At 32.2% G+C, this 18,916-nt stretch overlaps 2 protein-coding genes across 2 annotated transcripts; one reads left to right on the top strand and one right to left on the bottom strand.

Moving 5' to 3' along the window:
- The first annotated feature begins 354 nt into the window (after nucleotides 1-354).
- On the top strand, nucleotides 355-6,528 carry LOC143055678 (small ribosomal subunit protein bS1m-like). The gene is made up of 2 exons (XM_076228835.1): nucleotides 355-791; nucleotides 6,357-6,528. Exons 1-2 carry the CDS (start codon nucleotides 373-375, stop codon nucleotides 6,511-6,513), a joined length of 576 nt encoding a protein of 191 aa, XP_076084950.1. The 5' UTR covers nucleotides 355-372; the 3' UTR covers nucleotides 6,514-6,528.
- A 3,906-nt stretch (nucleotides 6,529-10,434) lies between these two features.
- Nucleotides 10,435-15,457, bottom strand: LOC143055677 (hairy/enhancer-of-split related with YRPW motif protein-like). Its single transcript, XM_076228834.1, has 4 exons — nucleotides 15,244-15,457; nucleotides 13,797-13,845; nucleotides 13,367-13,450; nucleotides 10,435-12,757 (listed from the first exon to the last, which is right to left on the bottom strand). Exons 1-4 carry the CDS (start codon nucleotides 15,303-15,305, stop codon nucleotides 12,017-12,019), a joined length of 936 nt encoding a protein of 311 aa, XP_076084949.1. The 5' UTR covers nucleotides 15,306-15,457; the 3' UTR covers nucleotides 10,435-12,016.
- Between the last annotated feature and the right edge of the window lie 3,459 nt (nucleotides 15,458-18,916).

Raw genomic sequence — 18,916 nt, 5'->3', positions numbered from 1 at the left:
CCTGCTGGTGCGGGCTGAAGTGTCTGATAATAGAAGTACTTCTGGAGAATGTCGTTCGTGTGAAGAAAACGTTGCAAATGCTGTCTATAGATGCAGCACTTATCAACATTTCACAGTAAGGCAATCGAAAATAACTATAAGATATTTTGCAATGTTACCTGCAAAAGTATGAATGTTATTTACATACTAGAATGTTCGGTTTGTGGCCTCCAATATGTTGGTTCAAGTCAAAGAAAGGAGGGTAATTAATTAATTAATTAATATTGACCATTGTTGTACTCTTTAAATTTTAAATAGACTCTGTGTATTAGTTGTTCCATCAAATTCGTTTGTTATCTTTAATTTCATTGGACAACTCACGAATTAAAGAAAATGGCTGCCTCCATGTTGTCAACAAGAAATTTGTGCCGATTTATAAATTTTCGAAATAGAACTAAGCTCGTGTCATTTATGTGTTCATCTACAAGTTCGGACGACCCTCTATCAACACAACAAACAGAGAATCAATCAGAAGATAACCAACATGTTCATAAAGTTGTCCAAGCTTTCGAAAAACTAGACAAAATCGCCCACGACGTGAAGGTCGAAGATGTACCAACAAAGAAAGCAAAACAAGTTGACCCAAATGAAAGCTTTGCTTCCCTGCTTAGAAAATCAAAATTATTACAGATTGGAAAACCAGCAGGAAAAATTGTAACAGGAAAAATAATTGAAGTGCAGGATACAGATTTGTATATTGACTTTGGAGGAAAGTTCCATTGTGTTTGTCCCAAACCAGCAGTAAATCCAGAGTAGGTGTAATTTGTATGATACTATCACACTGTTGAATTATGGAAATGGGAAATATCTTTTAAAATTCTGCATCAAGAGTAATTACATAATTTGGCCACCATACTTTTTCTAGTCCCAATAGTTATGACGTTCTAAAGGATACAAATACACCTTATCATTAATTTGAAATCTGGGCTGGTTGATCCCAGAATCTGGGTTACATATTCATTTGATGTCGCACAACAATCACTTTTCCATTGTGACGTCTGACAATATATTTAACAGGAACAAATACATGTATCAATAAGGTGTATATGAATACTAAAGTTTAATTTGATTCATTTCACATATTAGTTAAATGGGGACGAAGTCCCCTATTACAGTCATGACAGTAGAAAATTCAATAAAAAAAAAATTGGGAAAATTTCCCGAATTTTTCATTGTACTAATGAACTCAAAATCGGGAAAATTTTTTTTTTGTCGTGTTTTTTAATTTCCGGATCTGCGCAGAACACATAACTCTACTTCCTTCTTCCGGTCTTGTTGTCGTGAGACTTTGATTAGTCTAGTAAAATATAGGAACTCAAGGAACACAATACCAATATTTCATTTTTAATCATTCTTTGTCTTTGGTATGAATAAACGTTAGACCTACCTGATGCATTGCGTTTCTTTGTTTATATTGAACATGACGTCATAACTTAAATAACGTCACAAGTAAAATCCCTAACAACAGAACCAAAATCGGAAACGTTACGGTATTTCCGTATCTTTTTTTTAGCAAATATTTAAAATACAAAAAAAATAATTTAAACGAACTTCGTCCCCATTCACAGGTAATGCCTGCCTCATATTAACAATTCAAACATTAGCTCATGAGAGCTTCTTACCGAATAGTGTCAAGTTGTGTGCATTTTCCTATGATCTATCGTTTTATTTTTGGAAAATGACGCTTTCAGCTGCATGTTTCCAATACCATTGACCTGAACTTCCATTACATTTCTCTGCCTACCGCGCTTGGTTTCGTATTTACTTTCCATTACACTTCTCTGCCTACCGCGCTTGGTTTACTATTTACTATTTTACACACAAACTGGAATCTGCTTGTGTTATTATTATTGTGTAGATAATCAACCAGGAACCAGTTTACATACTTTATTTACAGAATAAAACATTTTGACCTGTTCATATGTTTATTGTTTCCACAATGGTATTATGAGCTTTCTCTTTGTTATATTTTTCATATTTATTCAAGCTTTCGCTTTTATCTATATGTACGTAACAAACAAATAGATCCGTTTTGACATGGTTCTGGACTTTTCACACACCAATGATCAGCAATTGCTCTAGAGACAAAACAGTTCTCCTAAATAATGTCAGCCTTTCTTACCATTTCAACTTAACAACCATTAAAAAAGTATTAACTGGAATCATCTTGACATCCATTGGATAGATACTGGTCTTTATCCCGCTTTACGAAGTTTTGAATAATCGGAAATTAATACCAACGTGGTGCGTATGAATCGTCTGATGACACATGGTCTCCGGTCCTTCTTATTACCAAAAAGATTGAAGTGTACCAACACGATGTTGTTAAGATACTCATAAATCTATCTTAATAACTTTAATGATTATGTGAAATAAAACTAGAACATTGTTAAAACAGTAAAGATAATTAATGGGGGGAAAACTTGATAGTCATTTCGTTTTACAAACAACTGCCTTTATTATAAGAAAATATAATGTGTCCGTGTTGGTCCTTTTTCTACTGGTTATACATGTTACATGTACATGTATAAGACAGATCGAAGTACTGGAATATTAATTGCGACTGGTTTAGTTTCTGTGTCACTTTCTCAGGATACATGTATAATTATTTTTTTTTATTTTTTAATTTTTATTATTTATAACTTCCAATTTACAACATAATATACACAAATATAATAGCAATATATAATATATAAATCTATAGATATTATCTAATCAATACATCTTTCTATTAGGAAGCAAAATTTTTTTTTTTTAAATATACAAATATAAGATAACTACAAATGTAGTAAAGCAGTTTGAACACCGGAGAGAGAGAGATAGAAAGAGAAAGAGAGTGAGAGAGAATAGTGTGGTGAGTTTTCAATATAATTCATCTAGAAATTGAATTCTATTTTAGTATAGTAAATACAGCATTTTCATTTATAACATGAATATACATTTTTGTACTTAACTAAGTAATATATCAAAAACATTCCATTCTCTGAGAAACTGATGTTCACATTTGTTTTTCATGGCAATATTTTTGTCCATTGCATACACATATTTTATCTTTTCTTTTACTGAGTTTATTGTCAGTTTTTTTTTAAAACATCTGGAATTATAAATATATTGCTTTATGGTAAGAAAAAGAGTATTTTCTGCATTGCCTTTTGATATTTTTGCAGTGTTACCAAACAAAAAAACTTCTTTTGTAAAAAGTACACTAATTCCATTGGTTAGAAACCAATTTTCAATCTGTTCTAATAATAATTGTGTATGTTCACATTCCCAAAATAAATGTTCTAATGTTTCAATTTCTCTATTACAAAATGTACAATTTGGATTACCATAAATCTTAATTTTATGAAGAAATTTGTTTGTAGCTAAGATTCGATGATTGAATCTATACTGTAGCCACTGTAACTTAGTATTATTTGTGACAACAAATGGCAGTTTATAAATTTTTTTCCAATGATTTTGATCAAAGCCAAAAATTTCAGTCCATCTTAACTGACTAGTGGGAACACTTCCATTTTTATTCAAAACAATATACATATCTTTAGATCCTTTTGAACTTTTAACAAGTCTTTTAATAGCAGATGGAATTAAAGGTAGTTCTAATTTGTGATTTTTTCCCACAAATGATTTTGATGCTTGATGTATAGCAGATATAATACTATTATATCTCATGAAATTCACATTTATCTGTATTTATTTAATTTATTATTTAATTTTTTATTTACATGTATAATTATTGATCTCGATAGTTTAGACTTCGATACGTTCGTACACATTAATTTGTTGATCTTTTCTGCAATACTTCATCATAATTATTGTACTTGTCATTCTAAACTTCAAATATGTTCAAATAACATAGAAAGGATGTTATATTTCTTACTAGTCCAGTCGGGCTAGCGATAATTAAAATTCAATAGTCCGAGCTGAAAATTAAATACTATAGTCTGGGGCATCGGGCTAGTGGTTAACAACGCAGACCGGACCTGACCCGACCCAAGCTTTGTTTACAAAGTTACAGCAGCAGAGTCTGTAACAGACTGTATCTGTATGACAAATCAGACATGTGAATAAATTGCTGATATCGATGCTAGCTTTAATACAACGCCGCCGATTTATTGGCGGGGAGTGAGAACATATTTGAAGCTCTCTACGTTTGATGCGTGCACAACAGTGTAGTTAAGCTGATTCGACGCGATCACTGTCCTACAAAGAACGAGTTTGAATATTGAATATTGTACGGTGTTTTGATTGGTGGAATACCAATACACTCACAGTTAGAGTTATTCTTCACTTGCTTTTCCATGATAATTGTTGTGTGGTATTCTTTTAATTTCTCAGCAGTTATGGTTCTTTTTCAGACATGCTTTTTTGAGGAATTTGTCTGGTTCAATAGCGTGAATCAGCCCCTCAACTACTTTTTACATAAATACTAACTTTGGCTTCAACGCCTTGTTCGTCCTTGTCTGGAGATCTTATTGTAGTTCCAGTTTGGCAAGCATTTTGGAGACATATCCATCCTCTCTGACAGACTCTTGACTTGATGTTGTACAATCTCTGTTGATAAATTTTGCCGCTTGATATGTATCCTTTCAAGCTTGTTAATTTTTGTTACAGGGCAGGGGGTGCATACTACGGCTCCATATTAAATTATGAGATCCATTTCTAAAGGTCTAGTTCTTTGTTCTAATCTGACACAAATTTCAATAACTGGAATGCCACCCAAATTGAATATATGGTGACCCACTATAACAGCATAATTACTTGGAACTGTGTTTAATACCATGATGGTTCAATGCAATGGCTTAAACTTAAATGGAGACAGAAATTTGACATGAAAGATGGTGGGTTAGTGCAACATAAAAAAAACTAGCTTACTATGATATATGGTTAAAGAATGAATATAAATTATGGGTCATGGGCAGAGTTGTTATAAAATATCAATATGGCAGAGAAGTGGTTTCAATTTTCATATAAAGCGACCTGACTGACATGAAATAAAAAATCAAAGGAGTATCCCTAGATTTGTCTAATCTTCAAGGTGAATAAAACTAGTATAACTATATTAGTCTATTGTGCATGTTGTGTAAATCTACAGAAATAGAATTTACTTTAAGTAACAGAAATAACTATGTCACTAGTAACTTATTTAATGAGTGTGATAAGTATGTGGATAATTAGTCCTATAACATATAACCTCAGGAGCATTATTTACTATTTCTATTTACTGTTATGATAATTTTTTTTACTATCATTATAAAAACGTTAAAAATTGAATTTAGTATGTACAAAAGAACAGCCAGTAGTCATTGGATACTGTAGATCATTCAGGTAGTCTTGACCTATTTATTTGTACAAAAAAAACCAGCCAGTAGTCATTAGATACTGTAGATCATTCAGGTAGTCTTGACTCTTGACCTATTCATTTGTACATTTGTACTAAAAAAAAAGTTGTCATCTTCACTTCACACACACATATACAAATATCAATTTATGCAATGTTAAACTTTTTATGGTATGTGAAAATCAACACTTGCATAAATATATCCCAGTATTAGAGTCAGTGGCGTCATTTTTCCTCAGAGCTTTCAGCTCTTTGATTCTCTTATAATTCTGTACAATTTTGCCAAATCTCAAGCAATTTTACTTCACAAAAAGTTGGCAGAGTTACATACATGACATATACATGACATTAACACATAAAACATTCAGATAAAATATATATAAGCACAAGGACTGTGCTGGGCATGGCCTATGTCACAATTTGCAATTTTTATTCCATCTGGTGACAAACTTTGGCTACTGATTATAATCCCGGTTAACTATGGCTACTGGTGATTTTTCTAGTGTCCACATTTTCCTATGTGAAAATATTCATTTCTTGACTAATGATTAAACCGTTATATTTGTATCGATCGTTAAATTAAATTGGGGAAAAAAATAGTGGTCAGATTGCAACCATCCTTGACCATGGTCATGATGTTCAAATCAGATCACAATAAATTTAAAAGAAAAAAAAATTGTCACTAATCATCTAAGTTCTAATTATATATATATTATATATATATTATATATATAATCATGCTATAAATTAAAAAAAAAATGAATATATAATATATACATTTAGTGATGTATGTGTAAAAAAAAAATAGGAACACAGTCCTATAAAAAGTTGAGACTTTAAATTGAAATATATTCTGTAATTTCAAATTTGATTTGTTTTCTTCTACGATGTTCTATTTACATGATTAAACCATTGTTTCACATGTGCAATGTACATTTATCTCTCCAGCTTAAATATATATATTTTTCCATTTCAGATTATACCACAGAGGAGTCAAAGTGAAATTAGTACTGAAGGATTTAGAAATGTCATCATCCTTTCTTGGTTCTGAAAAACATTTAACTTTGTTAGAGGCTGATGCTGTTTTATTAGGATTGTTAGACAAACAAGAAAGTAATAGTTTAAAGAAATGATATATTACTACCAAATAGCAGTGTTTCTTTTATTTGTAATGAGGCCAATTTCAAGTGAAAGGGGGCATGCATGTCCCAACAAAGTTGAGGGATATCACAATCCAAATTATCTAAGGGTCTGAATCGGGAGTCCCTCATTTCTGGAAATTTTCTGGAACAAGTATCCCACTATATATCTTAACAACAAAATAATAAGCCATGTCTCTCTATTATTCTTTATTCTATATTTTTGTTTACATACATGTATGCTACATAAAAATAAGATGTAGTATGATTGCAAATGAGACAACTTGCCAACAGAGACTAATTGATGAAGATGTCACAACTATAGCTAGGTCACAATAAAACCCTCGACAATGAGCAAAACCCATAACCCATTGTAAGCTATACACATGATAAAAGACCCAGAAATTAAAAATGTAAGACAATTCAAATGAGAGCACAATCATCCTGGTTTCAATAAAGTACAAAAGAAAAAAAAAAAAGAAAACAAATATCTTGGATATAGTAACAAATTGCAACCACTGAATTACATACTCATTGGCGGATCCGGGGGGGGGGGGGGGAGGGGTCCGGGGTTTGAAATCCCCTTTTTTTTGGAAAATGCATTTCAATGGGAGCATATAAGTAGAACCACCCCCCTTTTCTTAACTCTGGGTTGGGACCCCCCTTTTTTAAATGGCTGGATCCACCCCTGATACTCCTAATTTGGGACAGTGGTTTAACATTAAAACAGAAGAACAAACTATAAAAGCATACGTCATGCAGAAGTTAGGAAGTTCTATGCTGTTCATTTTATCAAATAAAATACAAGAAATTCGTATTTGCTGATACCATGCATGTATACCCTGAACTGTTAAATCCTGACCTGATTTGGAACTTAAATATTTATGGTCATTCATTACATGTACATGACGTAGATTGGATAGTACTCAAAGTTATTAACAGGTAGTTGATTGATTGACTGATTGCTAAACCCTCCAGTGGCAAATAGTTGAGGCATGTACAGGAGTAAAACATATAGGGGTCGTCGGCCAGGATGAAGGTCTGGAAATTTGGAAATGCCATGCATAGGAGGGTTTATTGGATAATAGGAACAGCATTTTCCTGTCAGTAGACACACACGAACCCTTCAAAGAGATCTTGCAAGTTTCTTAACGTAAAGAGAGCATGACATTATCTGTATACTAGACATCGGCCAACAACTTATTTTAAAATAAAATCATTTATCTAAGCTGAGGTTCTTTCAAGTATTTGTTGATAGAAGTGAAATGACCTGAACCAGAGTTCTTGTTTATAATTCCTATATAAGGTGCAATATCATGGCATACATTTCTACAACTCCACTTCTTCACTATTTTGACACCAATTTTCTCTGAATATAGAACACGTAGGTTATATTGTATTGTACATTTGAATCGACTAGGTGCTGATAAGTTTGAAATCATATTAAAGTAAAAAAGAAACGCCGTTCGATCAAAGCTGGATGCCCTTATGTACATAAAATTGAGAAAAGAAATGGGGAATGTATCAACGAGACAACAATCCGACCAAAGAGCAGACAACCGTCGTATGCCAACGCAGGAACTTCATGTTTCGAGAAACTCCCGCAACCGGCGGCGTGCTTAAGCTGGCCCTAAACAAAAATGTTTACTAGTTCAGTGATAATGGACGTCATACTAAACTTCGAAAGAAACTAAAATTAAAAATCATATAAGACAAACAAAGGCCAGAGGCTCCTGACTTTGGACAGCCGCAAAAATGCGACATGTATTGTATACATGATCTTAACTGTATTAATTTCATTTGTAAAATTGAATTAAGATCTTGATTGATTATCAAATAAAATGACAGTTTAAATGATGCGAAAAGAAGACAGTTATTGTTTCTAAATATTTTTACAATATATAGACGCACTAAGTTGAATCGTTGGTTCGCCAAAGCTTTGTACATTTGAAAGTTCGAGTTATGTCCCTTCTTACGTGTAAATGTGATAAGGATTTTTTTTTAATTTATCTTTTATCATTTTTATCTATTTTAAACAATGATTTATTTTTCAAAGTGCACACAATACAATTATACAATAGAAATACAAGGATTCTGACTCAAGTAGAAATTATATAAATCCGTCTCCCTAGTTCCTAACAACATAAAACAATATTGGAAATGTAGTGTAAAGCAATCGTTAAAATTTAAAATCACTAGTACCAATTTACATTACATATAAAAAAGAGAAAGATGGTATTCAATCGAAGTGGATGTAGAAAATTAAAGACAACCGTACGGTCTTCAACAATGACTAAAACCCATACCGTGTTGTCGGCTATAAAGGCCCCCGACATGAAAAACATGAAGAAGAAAAAAATCAACAGAGATTTTAACATACAAAGAAGAGAATTCAGATATAAAACAGCAAACAAGCTTAACCACGACTTCAGGTGCCGTCGCAAATAATTTTGGAGCATCTCAATAGATGCAATATGCAATTTATATTTGGGGAATTTGCTGTTAGTGGCTGATGTTCAACGAATTATGATAGCGGTTTCTGTTGCATTGTGTTTCAATTTTGATAGATTAGGATGGACGATATAGATGTAGACATAATGTATATGAATAGACGTTATTCTACCTTATAAGTGGGTTTCTCTCTACACATCTTCTGGTTATTTATGTTGTTTGTCTGCTGTCTCATTGATATTTTACCATACGCTCTGCCTCGGTTGTCTCGTAATCTTTTGAACTCGCGATTTTAGGATACTTGGAAATTTGATATCAAAATTGTTGCTTCTCCGCCAAACGTGTACGCGACATTTAGGAGTTAAAGCAAATACTTATCAATTCGAAATAATGCGTCTGGGTAGGGTGACATTTTTGTTTGTGCTGTTACCTTATGAAATAGTATCGTAATAATTCTGCTTTACGCGTGTCGATCTAGAAAAAAAAACAGGGTTGGTAATCAAATCAAATTAACATGTTCTCGTCCTTCAAAGACATTTAATTTGCCGCTGGAGGTTAAACAGTCATCAATAAATATCTTTCCATTTCTAAGGGAGCTACCATTTGATTTTTATGGGGGGGGGGGGGGGCTAGGATGAAATTTGAAAAAAATAGGCAGGACAGGAGTTTTGAGTAAAAAAAAAGGCAGGATGAGCAACTTGGTAAAAAAAAAGGCAGGATGACATTTTGTGTAAAAAAAGTCAGGATAACTAGTAAAAAAAAAAGCAGGACCGAATAGAGTAAAAAATAAAAAGGCAGGACAGAGATTACAACTAAAAAAAAGCAGGACAAAATTTTTCATCCTAGCCCCCCCCCCCCCCATAAAAATCAAATGGTAGCTCCCTAACAACAGGGACCCGGATTGTCCTTTTTAGGCGGGGATGAGGGATACAAGATGTACCAGTCCACGTGCACCATGTGTATTTGTTAGATTTTTTTCTATTTGTATCCATCTGGTGATTTGAGCCTTTTTGCAGCTGATTTGTATGGTTTGTTCATATGTTGTACTGTTACACCACTATCCCATATTAGCGGGTTAATACCGTCAAACGAGTTTAACACCGTCACACGCCTGTCCCAAGTCAGGACCCGTAATACAGTGGTTGTCCTTATTAGTTGCTGTGTTACATTTTGTTCATTATTTTGTACATAAATCATGTAGTTAGCTTTCTCGTTTGAATTATTTTGAATTTGTATTTTCGGGGTCCTTGTAAATGACTATGCTGTATTTGCTTTGTTCATTATTGAAGGCCGTGAACTGATCTATAGTTGTTAATTGATGTGTCATATGGTCTCTAGTGGAGATCATACCACATCTTCTTTATTTATATGTATATGATATACCGGGTAGTCCTTTCATTCGGAAAGAGTGCCTGGGGAATGGCACATCATAAATAAAATTTCAGAGGTTTAAAATAAAACATCTTTTAAATTATAAATCATTTTATTTATTATGCACCTTTCATTCAAAAATGTTAAACATAATTATCAAAGCCTTAAATAAAACAACCAAAAGCACAGCAAGAAGTTAAAATACAACCGTACAGCTTTGTTTTGATATAAAAAGATCAAAGAAATTTCTAAAGAGAACTTTACCATGAACGGAATAATACAAAATTTGAAAACAGTTCGGATAAAAGTAAATTGAAAAAAAAAAAACAAACAATGTACAGTACATGTAGTACCGGTATACATAACGAAAAATAATTGAATATAGACCAATTAAATATTTGGACAAATTTAAACCAAAAAATTTGAATTTTAAGTACATTATATATGAATTCGGTATAATGTAATTACTTTAAATATAAAAACTACTGTATTAAAAATCTTCAAACCGTTCTAACCTTTTAGTTTAAACAGAGCAGTACAATATAAAAATTACAAAAGCAGCACTGTTTGGTTTTAGAAAACTTCAAATAAAGGCAAATCACAAAAAAAAAATTAATATTATCTTAAGAAGGAAAACAAATGTATAAGACTAAACTCAACAAAATGTAAAAACAAAGCAACTGAAAAAAATAACACAACGAAACAATAAATAAAAAAACACAGAACTAATATATCAAACAAAAGCATTGTTAAAAAAAACTGGTACACAGCTTCATAGCTTAGTTACTCAAAATTGTCTAAATCTTTAAATAGATTTAAATGATTTAGGTTCCACTATAAATGTGTAGAGTCATTTGTTTTGTAATGTAAAGAAACAAAATGCAAAATTCGAAAGAAAAAAATCTTTCAAATAAAGTTAATGTCCTAATCTTCAATACTTAGATTAAAAAATAAATTGCACAAAAAGAGACTGCTACGCACCAGAAATGTATCTCTTCAAAGGTCTGTCTGAAGTAGGCACATGGATATGGACACTTGCAAAAAAATTGTTTAGTATGAAAAAAACTCACCTAACGTTTGAAGTAAAAACATTACACAAAGGCATGGATTTTATATATAAACATTTCAAAATAGTGTATTAATCTTGCATAGCACTTGTTTTGAGCACAAATAACAATGTAAAAAGTCAATTCCTGACACAACACCAACAATATGTACAAATATGTAAAAAAAAATCGTTGTAATTATATTGCATACATCCCGAAAATGGCACTTTTTGATTAAAAAATATACAATGAATCTGTTGCTGCCTTTTGAATATCAAAAATATTTCAAAATGGAAGACGATTACGTCGTTTCAAAATATCAAATGCCACAGAAAAAAATCCGTTTGTCAATAAAAACATTGAGGGTTGCTAAAGGGGATATGCAAAAGCAAATTAAGCTTTTATTTCCAGCCCGCAAAATTTGTCATTTTCTGACTGATAATTTCCTACTTGCACCGAATACGGCAAATAACGGCCCCTTAAGCACGCCAAAAATGGCAAATATATTGCATATATATAGTAACCCTAAGCTACCCTCATTTCTTATCATATATACAGTTATCCTTCTAATACAGTAAGCAATGTCTTCCATAAACAATCACAAAGTTATTAAAAAAAAGCGCGGGAGTCTAATAAGCAAGTTCACTTCCCCATGGTCTGTACGGTTTTGATGAATTGAGGTCATATCCGTTTGCACCGTTCTGTGACATCATAGATTGCATAGGGTTCATAGGGTTCATGTTAAACGACATCGGAAGCTGTCTATGTAATTGTGGAATGGAGGGAATAAGAGATGAGGATGGTTGCTGATTGGTCGAATTCATCGAGCCCATTTGGTGATGAGACTGGATATTTCCGCCGCCGCTTAATCGCATATTGCCTTGAATGGAAGATGGCGGCTGAATGTCACTATGTGAAAGTCTTGAATCTGTAAAGGCACTACTTGATAATCCATGGTGGGTTGTTTGTGGGGTCATGGCAAGCTCTGATTGGCTATTTGGTTGTGTTGTTACCATGGAACCCATCGTCGAAACTGTGCTGCTACCATATTGACTGTTTATTGACGGGTGAGGTGAAACGGAGTTCCACGAATTTTGGAATGTAGTTTTGGAAACGATTTCTCGTTGTGCTGTATAACATTGGAGATGACCCAACAGACGCATTCGGAGAGGATCTTGTAGGTCCATGCCTTCTACTGCTACGAGATATCTGGCAACCTCTGAGGCACACTCACGGAATCCTACGGATCTATAATCAGCAGTTAGATGAGGGTCTGGATAATTGTAACTGTTCAGCCCTTTCTGATGTAACATTTTCAAATGATCGACGGTCATCTGAAGTATTTCTGCTTTTTCAAGTTTTGCTGATCCCTGAAAAATAAAGTTAATTTTATAATATACATAAGATATAACATTAATCCATAATTATTGTGAATAAATGTAAATTAAAATTGCACTTGTAAAACTCTTCTTTTTATAAACGACTACACCGGTACCCGTATTTGCGCAACTTCATGAGTGCATGGAAAAAAGCGGAGAACAAACGTACTATGGGGACAGTCATCAATCGTTTGTCGAATAAAAACAAAGAACACAACAACAGCGCGTTTCTTGTCACTTATAGAAGAAGTCACCCGGAATTGTTACATCAACAAATGAAATTTGTGCGATCGTCTTACCGTCTACATTTGCAAATTACAGCGTAAATATTACGTATAGGTCATAAAAGTATTGTATTGTATTTACAATTTTGTTTCATAGTTGTGTTCCTTTTTTTCTTTCAATGTACAATATATACTTATGCCTTTGCAATGTAAATGATGTATGATTGGTTGATTTTATGTCGCGACCAGTGGCAAATATTTAGGACAATTGCAACGTATAAATAATAGAAGATGCTATGTAAACGCCAAAGAAACGGTTACCTCACAATTTACATCGCAAAAATTAAGGTCAATGCAATATTAATTGGGAATTTACCTGTTTTTCAAAAGCAGACGGCACCAAGCGTCTAAGTTCCGACAGACTACTGTTAATTCTGTCTCTTCGCCTCTTTTCTATCACCTGAAAAAAGATATAACAGCTTAAAATATGAATCTATATAAAAATTCTTTTAATGGTTTCGTGAATGTAACTGTAAAAACACTTCACCGCGTCATATTCTTCATACATTTTATTAATAAAAAAGTGGCACTGAAATTATTCTATAAAGAATTGAAAAGGGCAATTATCTTTTGTAACGCGATATATGTATTTAAGAAAAAAGACGGACTTTCGAAACCATTTTGAACCAATACTTCGTTGAATAAAATGTTTTAACAAAATGGAAGTCATTTAAATTATAACTATAAAAAAAAATCCAGCTCTCCGAACCCCTTGAAATTTTGCAATAACTTGTATGTGTACCTACCCCTCGTCTTTTCTTTCTATCTGATACTTGACAACTCTGAGACGGCGAACTGTAATAAAAGAAACAAACACATTTATAATAACAGTTTATATGATATCTGAAAAAAAAAAACAGCAAACGTTAGAGGCATTCATTCTAAGTATGAATTATGTGTAATTTCTAGACAAAGTTGTCTCTATTTTCTCGGCCCGTAGCATCACAGATAAATATTTAAAGTAAACAATTCTTTATTTAATCATACATTTTGAGTATTGGAAGACACCAGATAAAAATACGGCAGTCACGATTCGCGCAAGGACCGTGTGAAAGTATGCAAAAATGTGCAGCCAAGTTAACATCTGTGAATTCATCCCACGGAACTATTTTCTCCGTGTTTCTCATTATCTAATGACCGTGGGAAAATAGCGTTACAACAAAACGGTAAAATAAATTACAAGTTTAAATGTTCAATTTTACTTTAATACGATCTTTAATTAAAGGAGGACAGTTGTACAGATTATTGTTTACTGTCATTTTGTGTAGGATCTGACCGACTGAGTTATGTTGACAATATTAAAATACCGCACAAATATGTGAAAATAAAATCGGAGATGAATGACTGATAAGTTGCAATCGATTCTCAAACCAGAAACACATATTTAAGCTTTAAAATCAGGTCATTTGTATGAAAGCTTTACAACTTGCTAAATGTTCACGCAATCGTAAATTTGAAATAGAAGACATTTAGACTAAATAATTTCGTAATAATTATCATTTATTTAAAATCCGTTATTCTATTATCGGAATAAACTTTATTTCCGCATCGTTTATCAAAGAATTTTTATTAATGCATTTCAATACATCTGTTTTAGATCGCTATATTAAGTCCTCATTAACATTATCATATTGTTCATATATTTTGCATATTTATCAGTGCAAACATATTTTTCCTCTTATCATTAAATTTTCTCAGGGAGGTTGTCTTACAATTTAATTAAAATTCATTTGTTTACTTTAGTTATGTTTAATTGCTTCGTCAGTATGACATCAAATATAAAATAAATATATTTATAAATCGTCTGGGAAAATCTTAAATTAAAGCATATCTACAGCAAAGCATTGTCTAATCGGGAGTAAAATCAAATAATCCCGACTTTGTTTCTTTTTAATTTGAAAAACAATACAATTAAATCTTACGAAGATAAAATCTAACATTGATAAATCCTTTTGACTAGTCAGATCACGACCTGCCAGATTTCTTAATTTCCCAATTCTTCGGTCAATACACAAATAAATTATCTAATTAAGATAAAATTATGGAACTAATGAACTTAATTGTTCTTATTCAGGAAATTAGCATGTAAGTAGCCAAGTGCCATGCCGCTTGTTATTGATAATGTGCCCATGTCGACCTCATGCGGTCACGTGCATCTAGTAAATAAATAAATTTCTGCAATACACAACTTACCTTGCTTTCATGTTGTCGTCATAAAGATCATCGCTGTCGCTGTCACTTAAACTCCGTTTCATTGTTCTATTACGGGAAGCTAACTTTGTAAAAAATAAAACTTTAAGCGGATGTAGGTCCTTCCTGGACGGTGGTCGAATAAAACTGAACTCGTGTTTCCCACGGTATAGCCCATTAAAACTTTGTCCGAGGATTATTTACACACCGCCCCTCGTTTGTTGCAGTGTATTGATTGACAGATAAACAGCCGCTAGACATGCGTACAGACTGCCGGTGTGCTGCTCACACGCGATACGATTGGCTGTCGTCTGTCATGCATTCGTCAGATGGTCGGCCCCGTGTCATGCATACTAAGCACGTAAACAAGGATGACATGTGCTTTGACACCGTTAATGCGTTTGCCAATACATGTGTTATTAGTGCCACACGTCAAAATTATTGATCAAAGTGAGTCGCAAGGTGAAGTCTTAAATCAATAATGTATCCTAGGTATCATCAACAGCTTTATTTCCGTAAATCTTTATTTTGCAGCAATACTAAAAAATAAAAATAAAAACACGTTTTGATGGCAACACTAGATATACATGATGGGGTCCTACCTGCTGTTTGGGATAACGACATACGTCATCCACGCGCGGGTCGTGGGAAACCGACTGCTACTGCTTTTCCAGATTAGCAACAATATTATAACGGAGGTTGTATAAAGACAAGCAACACTCTAGATTTAATTTGATTATAAAGAAAAGGACCACAGGAATAAAACGAAGATAGAATGGCACGATTTAAAGAAATGAAGGAAAGACCGACTTAATTTGAGGACGAGAATCAGTCCCTTCGGTAGATATATCCTTTGGTATCCCCTGATAATGATTGAATGTTTTTCATGTAATTTTTATCAAACGACTACCGTTCAAAAGTCCCGTGTGAACCTGACTTTGTATCTATTAATAATTGATATATTAGTACTGGAGTGTTTAAATATTCTATTTACTTTGTCAAATCGTTATTGAAATATTAGTTTTACTGTGAAAAGTTTTATTTTATTTGTATACAAAGTCTGGAATTGAAGCCATCAGATTTTTTTAATCGATTATGATATCACTTATGTTTTTATTGACAAAATAACATTGTGTTTTAGTTAAATTTGTTGAGATATTTTTCGAATATTCTTCCAATTTTTTTTAAGAAATTTTTTTCTCACTTTTCCTGACTTTTCCTTAAAGGTGTTTTTTTTTAATATTTTTATGAATTTGTGTATAAAAATTTAAAAAAAAAACAATAATATGCTGAACAATATTTTCTTATGTTCATATTTATTAATGATTGAACTAGTAGTCAATTGTCATTGTTTTTTTCAAAAACTTCAAATATTGAGTGATATTTTTTCATTTTTTATTATTTTAAAGGTTTTGTATAAGTTGTTCATCTGTCATGTTTTTCTTGACGGATTGAGATTTCAGTTGATTTTTATATTTTGTGAAAATTAACCTTCCTTCATGATTTTTGATTTTTTTAGTATCAAACATATATTAAAAAAATGTTGATGAATATTTATTTAAAGATCATGTTCAAGACATGCTATCCCGATTTTCAAATCCTTCAACATTTGTTCTTTAAACTTAAACATTAAAGTGATACTACATCCAGGAAACATATAATCCTAAGTCAGTTTTTTTGCCAGCAAAGGTTAGTTTTGTCTCTTATAATTCCTTACACTTTGTACAGAGTAACACGTATTATAGATTAACCTTGCATTTGTTTCACCAATGATCTAAATACTTAATGACAGTTGTTCAAACCTACCGGAATTTACGTATATCAAAATGCACAAAAAGAAGAATTTCAGTTATTCTACTAAAATTTAAATAAACCATCAATTGTTTCTTATTTGTAAACAGTGCATAGATTATCTGCTGAAACAGTTTTTGTTTCCGTTTAGGATAAGCACTCACAATTGGGCAAACCTTCCAGAATTGGACTTTGGACTTTCGGTATCTATATTTAATAGTTTTAAAGTAGTGTTATTTGTACAACACATATTACTTTTGATGAAGTAAATATGTGGTTTTACTGACTTAAAACAAAATGATTTTGACTGAGGCCAATTGTCGAAGTAAATATCACTTTTTTTTTTAAAGTGAACTAAACCACATAAAACAAAAGACAGTAATTGTTTTATTCCATGTTACGAAAGAGAAAAACATGTACTGAATAACAGTTTTTACTAAAATCAATTGTACGTCACACATTTAACAGTCACTATACCCGTAAAAGCACACGACGTTTTCCGCGGTGAATATTTTTTTTATCTGGCGAATATGCTGTTTTATTTAACATACAATTCTTTTAGAAATTCCTACTAGCATTCTAGCAATATGGAATAAAACATTAGGTTACCAGAATATCAAAGTACGCACTGCAAGTGTGTCACTGACTATTTTAGTGAAAAGGCTTATAATGTTTTTTTAAATGATCCAACGAGTAAATTATAACCAATCATGAAATGGAAAAGATATAAACTTCCATTCTGCAGATTTGCATATATACCACTGCCCTTTCACCTCTTGATACATATTCAATATGAACAATTAACTGATTATAATTAGATTTAAGACACTTGCGGCTTTTTAGTTAAAAACTGATCCGAAACACATTAAGTTTTAAAATAGCAAACTAAGGGAGCTACCATTTGATTTTTATGGGGGGGGGGGGGGGCTAGGATGAAATTTGAAAAAATTTGATTAAAGTGAAAAATAAAAAGCCAGGACAGAGATTACAGCTAAAAAAATGCAGGACAACATTTTTCATCCTAGCCCCCCCCCCCCCCCCATAAAAATCAAATGGTAGCTCCCTAAATAGACAGTTTGGATGTTCCATTTTTTCTGAAATAAGAACGTCTGCATATAATAATTATTATCTATCCGATTCACGTGCACATTTTGTCTTTTAATATGTGTATATAAGATATCCAGACATAAGATATTATAACTGTTAGACAACATTAACCTGAACCCAAATTACTGTCCATTAAATATAGCATTCGGAGATTGAAAATGCCTTTGGTATATATAAACACATATCGTCATCTAAGTTGAGATTTGTTTCTTTATTCTTTTTCATTCTGTCTCTTATATTTTTTCCCGTTCAATGTACAAAGATATAGAAAAAATATACTAAGCGTATGTTTGGTTATATTTATTGGATTGTAAAATAGTTTAATGGAGACGATTAAATAAGTCTGTTTAACTGGTGTTCTATAGCCTATCTGTATTTGAAAAAAAATGTGTTTAAATTTAATTCAGAGCAAGTTGGTCATACCCCTCTTGTACAATTACACACTTGTACAAAATAAAGAAGATACCTAGCGATAAAAATGCCATTTCTTCTTTGATACTATTACTGGAAAATTTACACAAAAGGGAAAACTTACACAAAAGTATAAACTGTAGTTTAAGTTACATTAAATTTGGCACATTTACCAAAAGTTCATGACAATATATGCAATTTTTTTTAAAGGTTCCTGGATTTAACCTGTACAGTTGATATAGTTATACATTTTACCAGTGTTTTGCATTTGTAATTTTTCATATAAACACTTATGAACATTTACTGTGTTAATCGCTTTGGAATGATCTATAAATAAATATATTTTTACAGTTATAGGGGTTAAACC

Source organism: Mytilus galloprovincialis, chromosome 12 (genome assembly GCF_965363235.1).
Source record: "Mytilus galloprovincialis chromosome 12, xbMytGall1.hap1.1, whole genome shotgun sequence".
NCBI lineage: Eukaryota > Metazoa > Mollusca > Bivalvia > Mytilida > Mytilidae > Mytilus > Mytilus galloprovincialis.
This window is presented reverse-complemented; position numbering and strand designations above follow the sequence as displayed.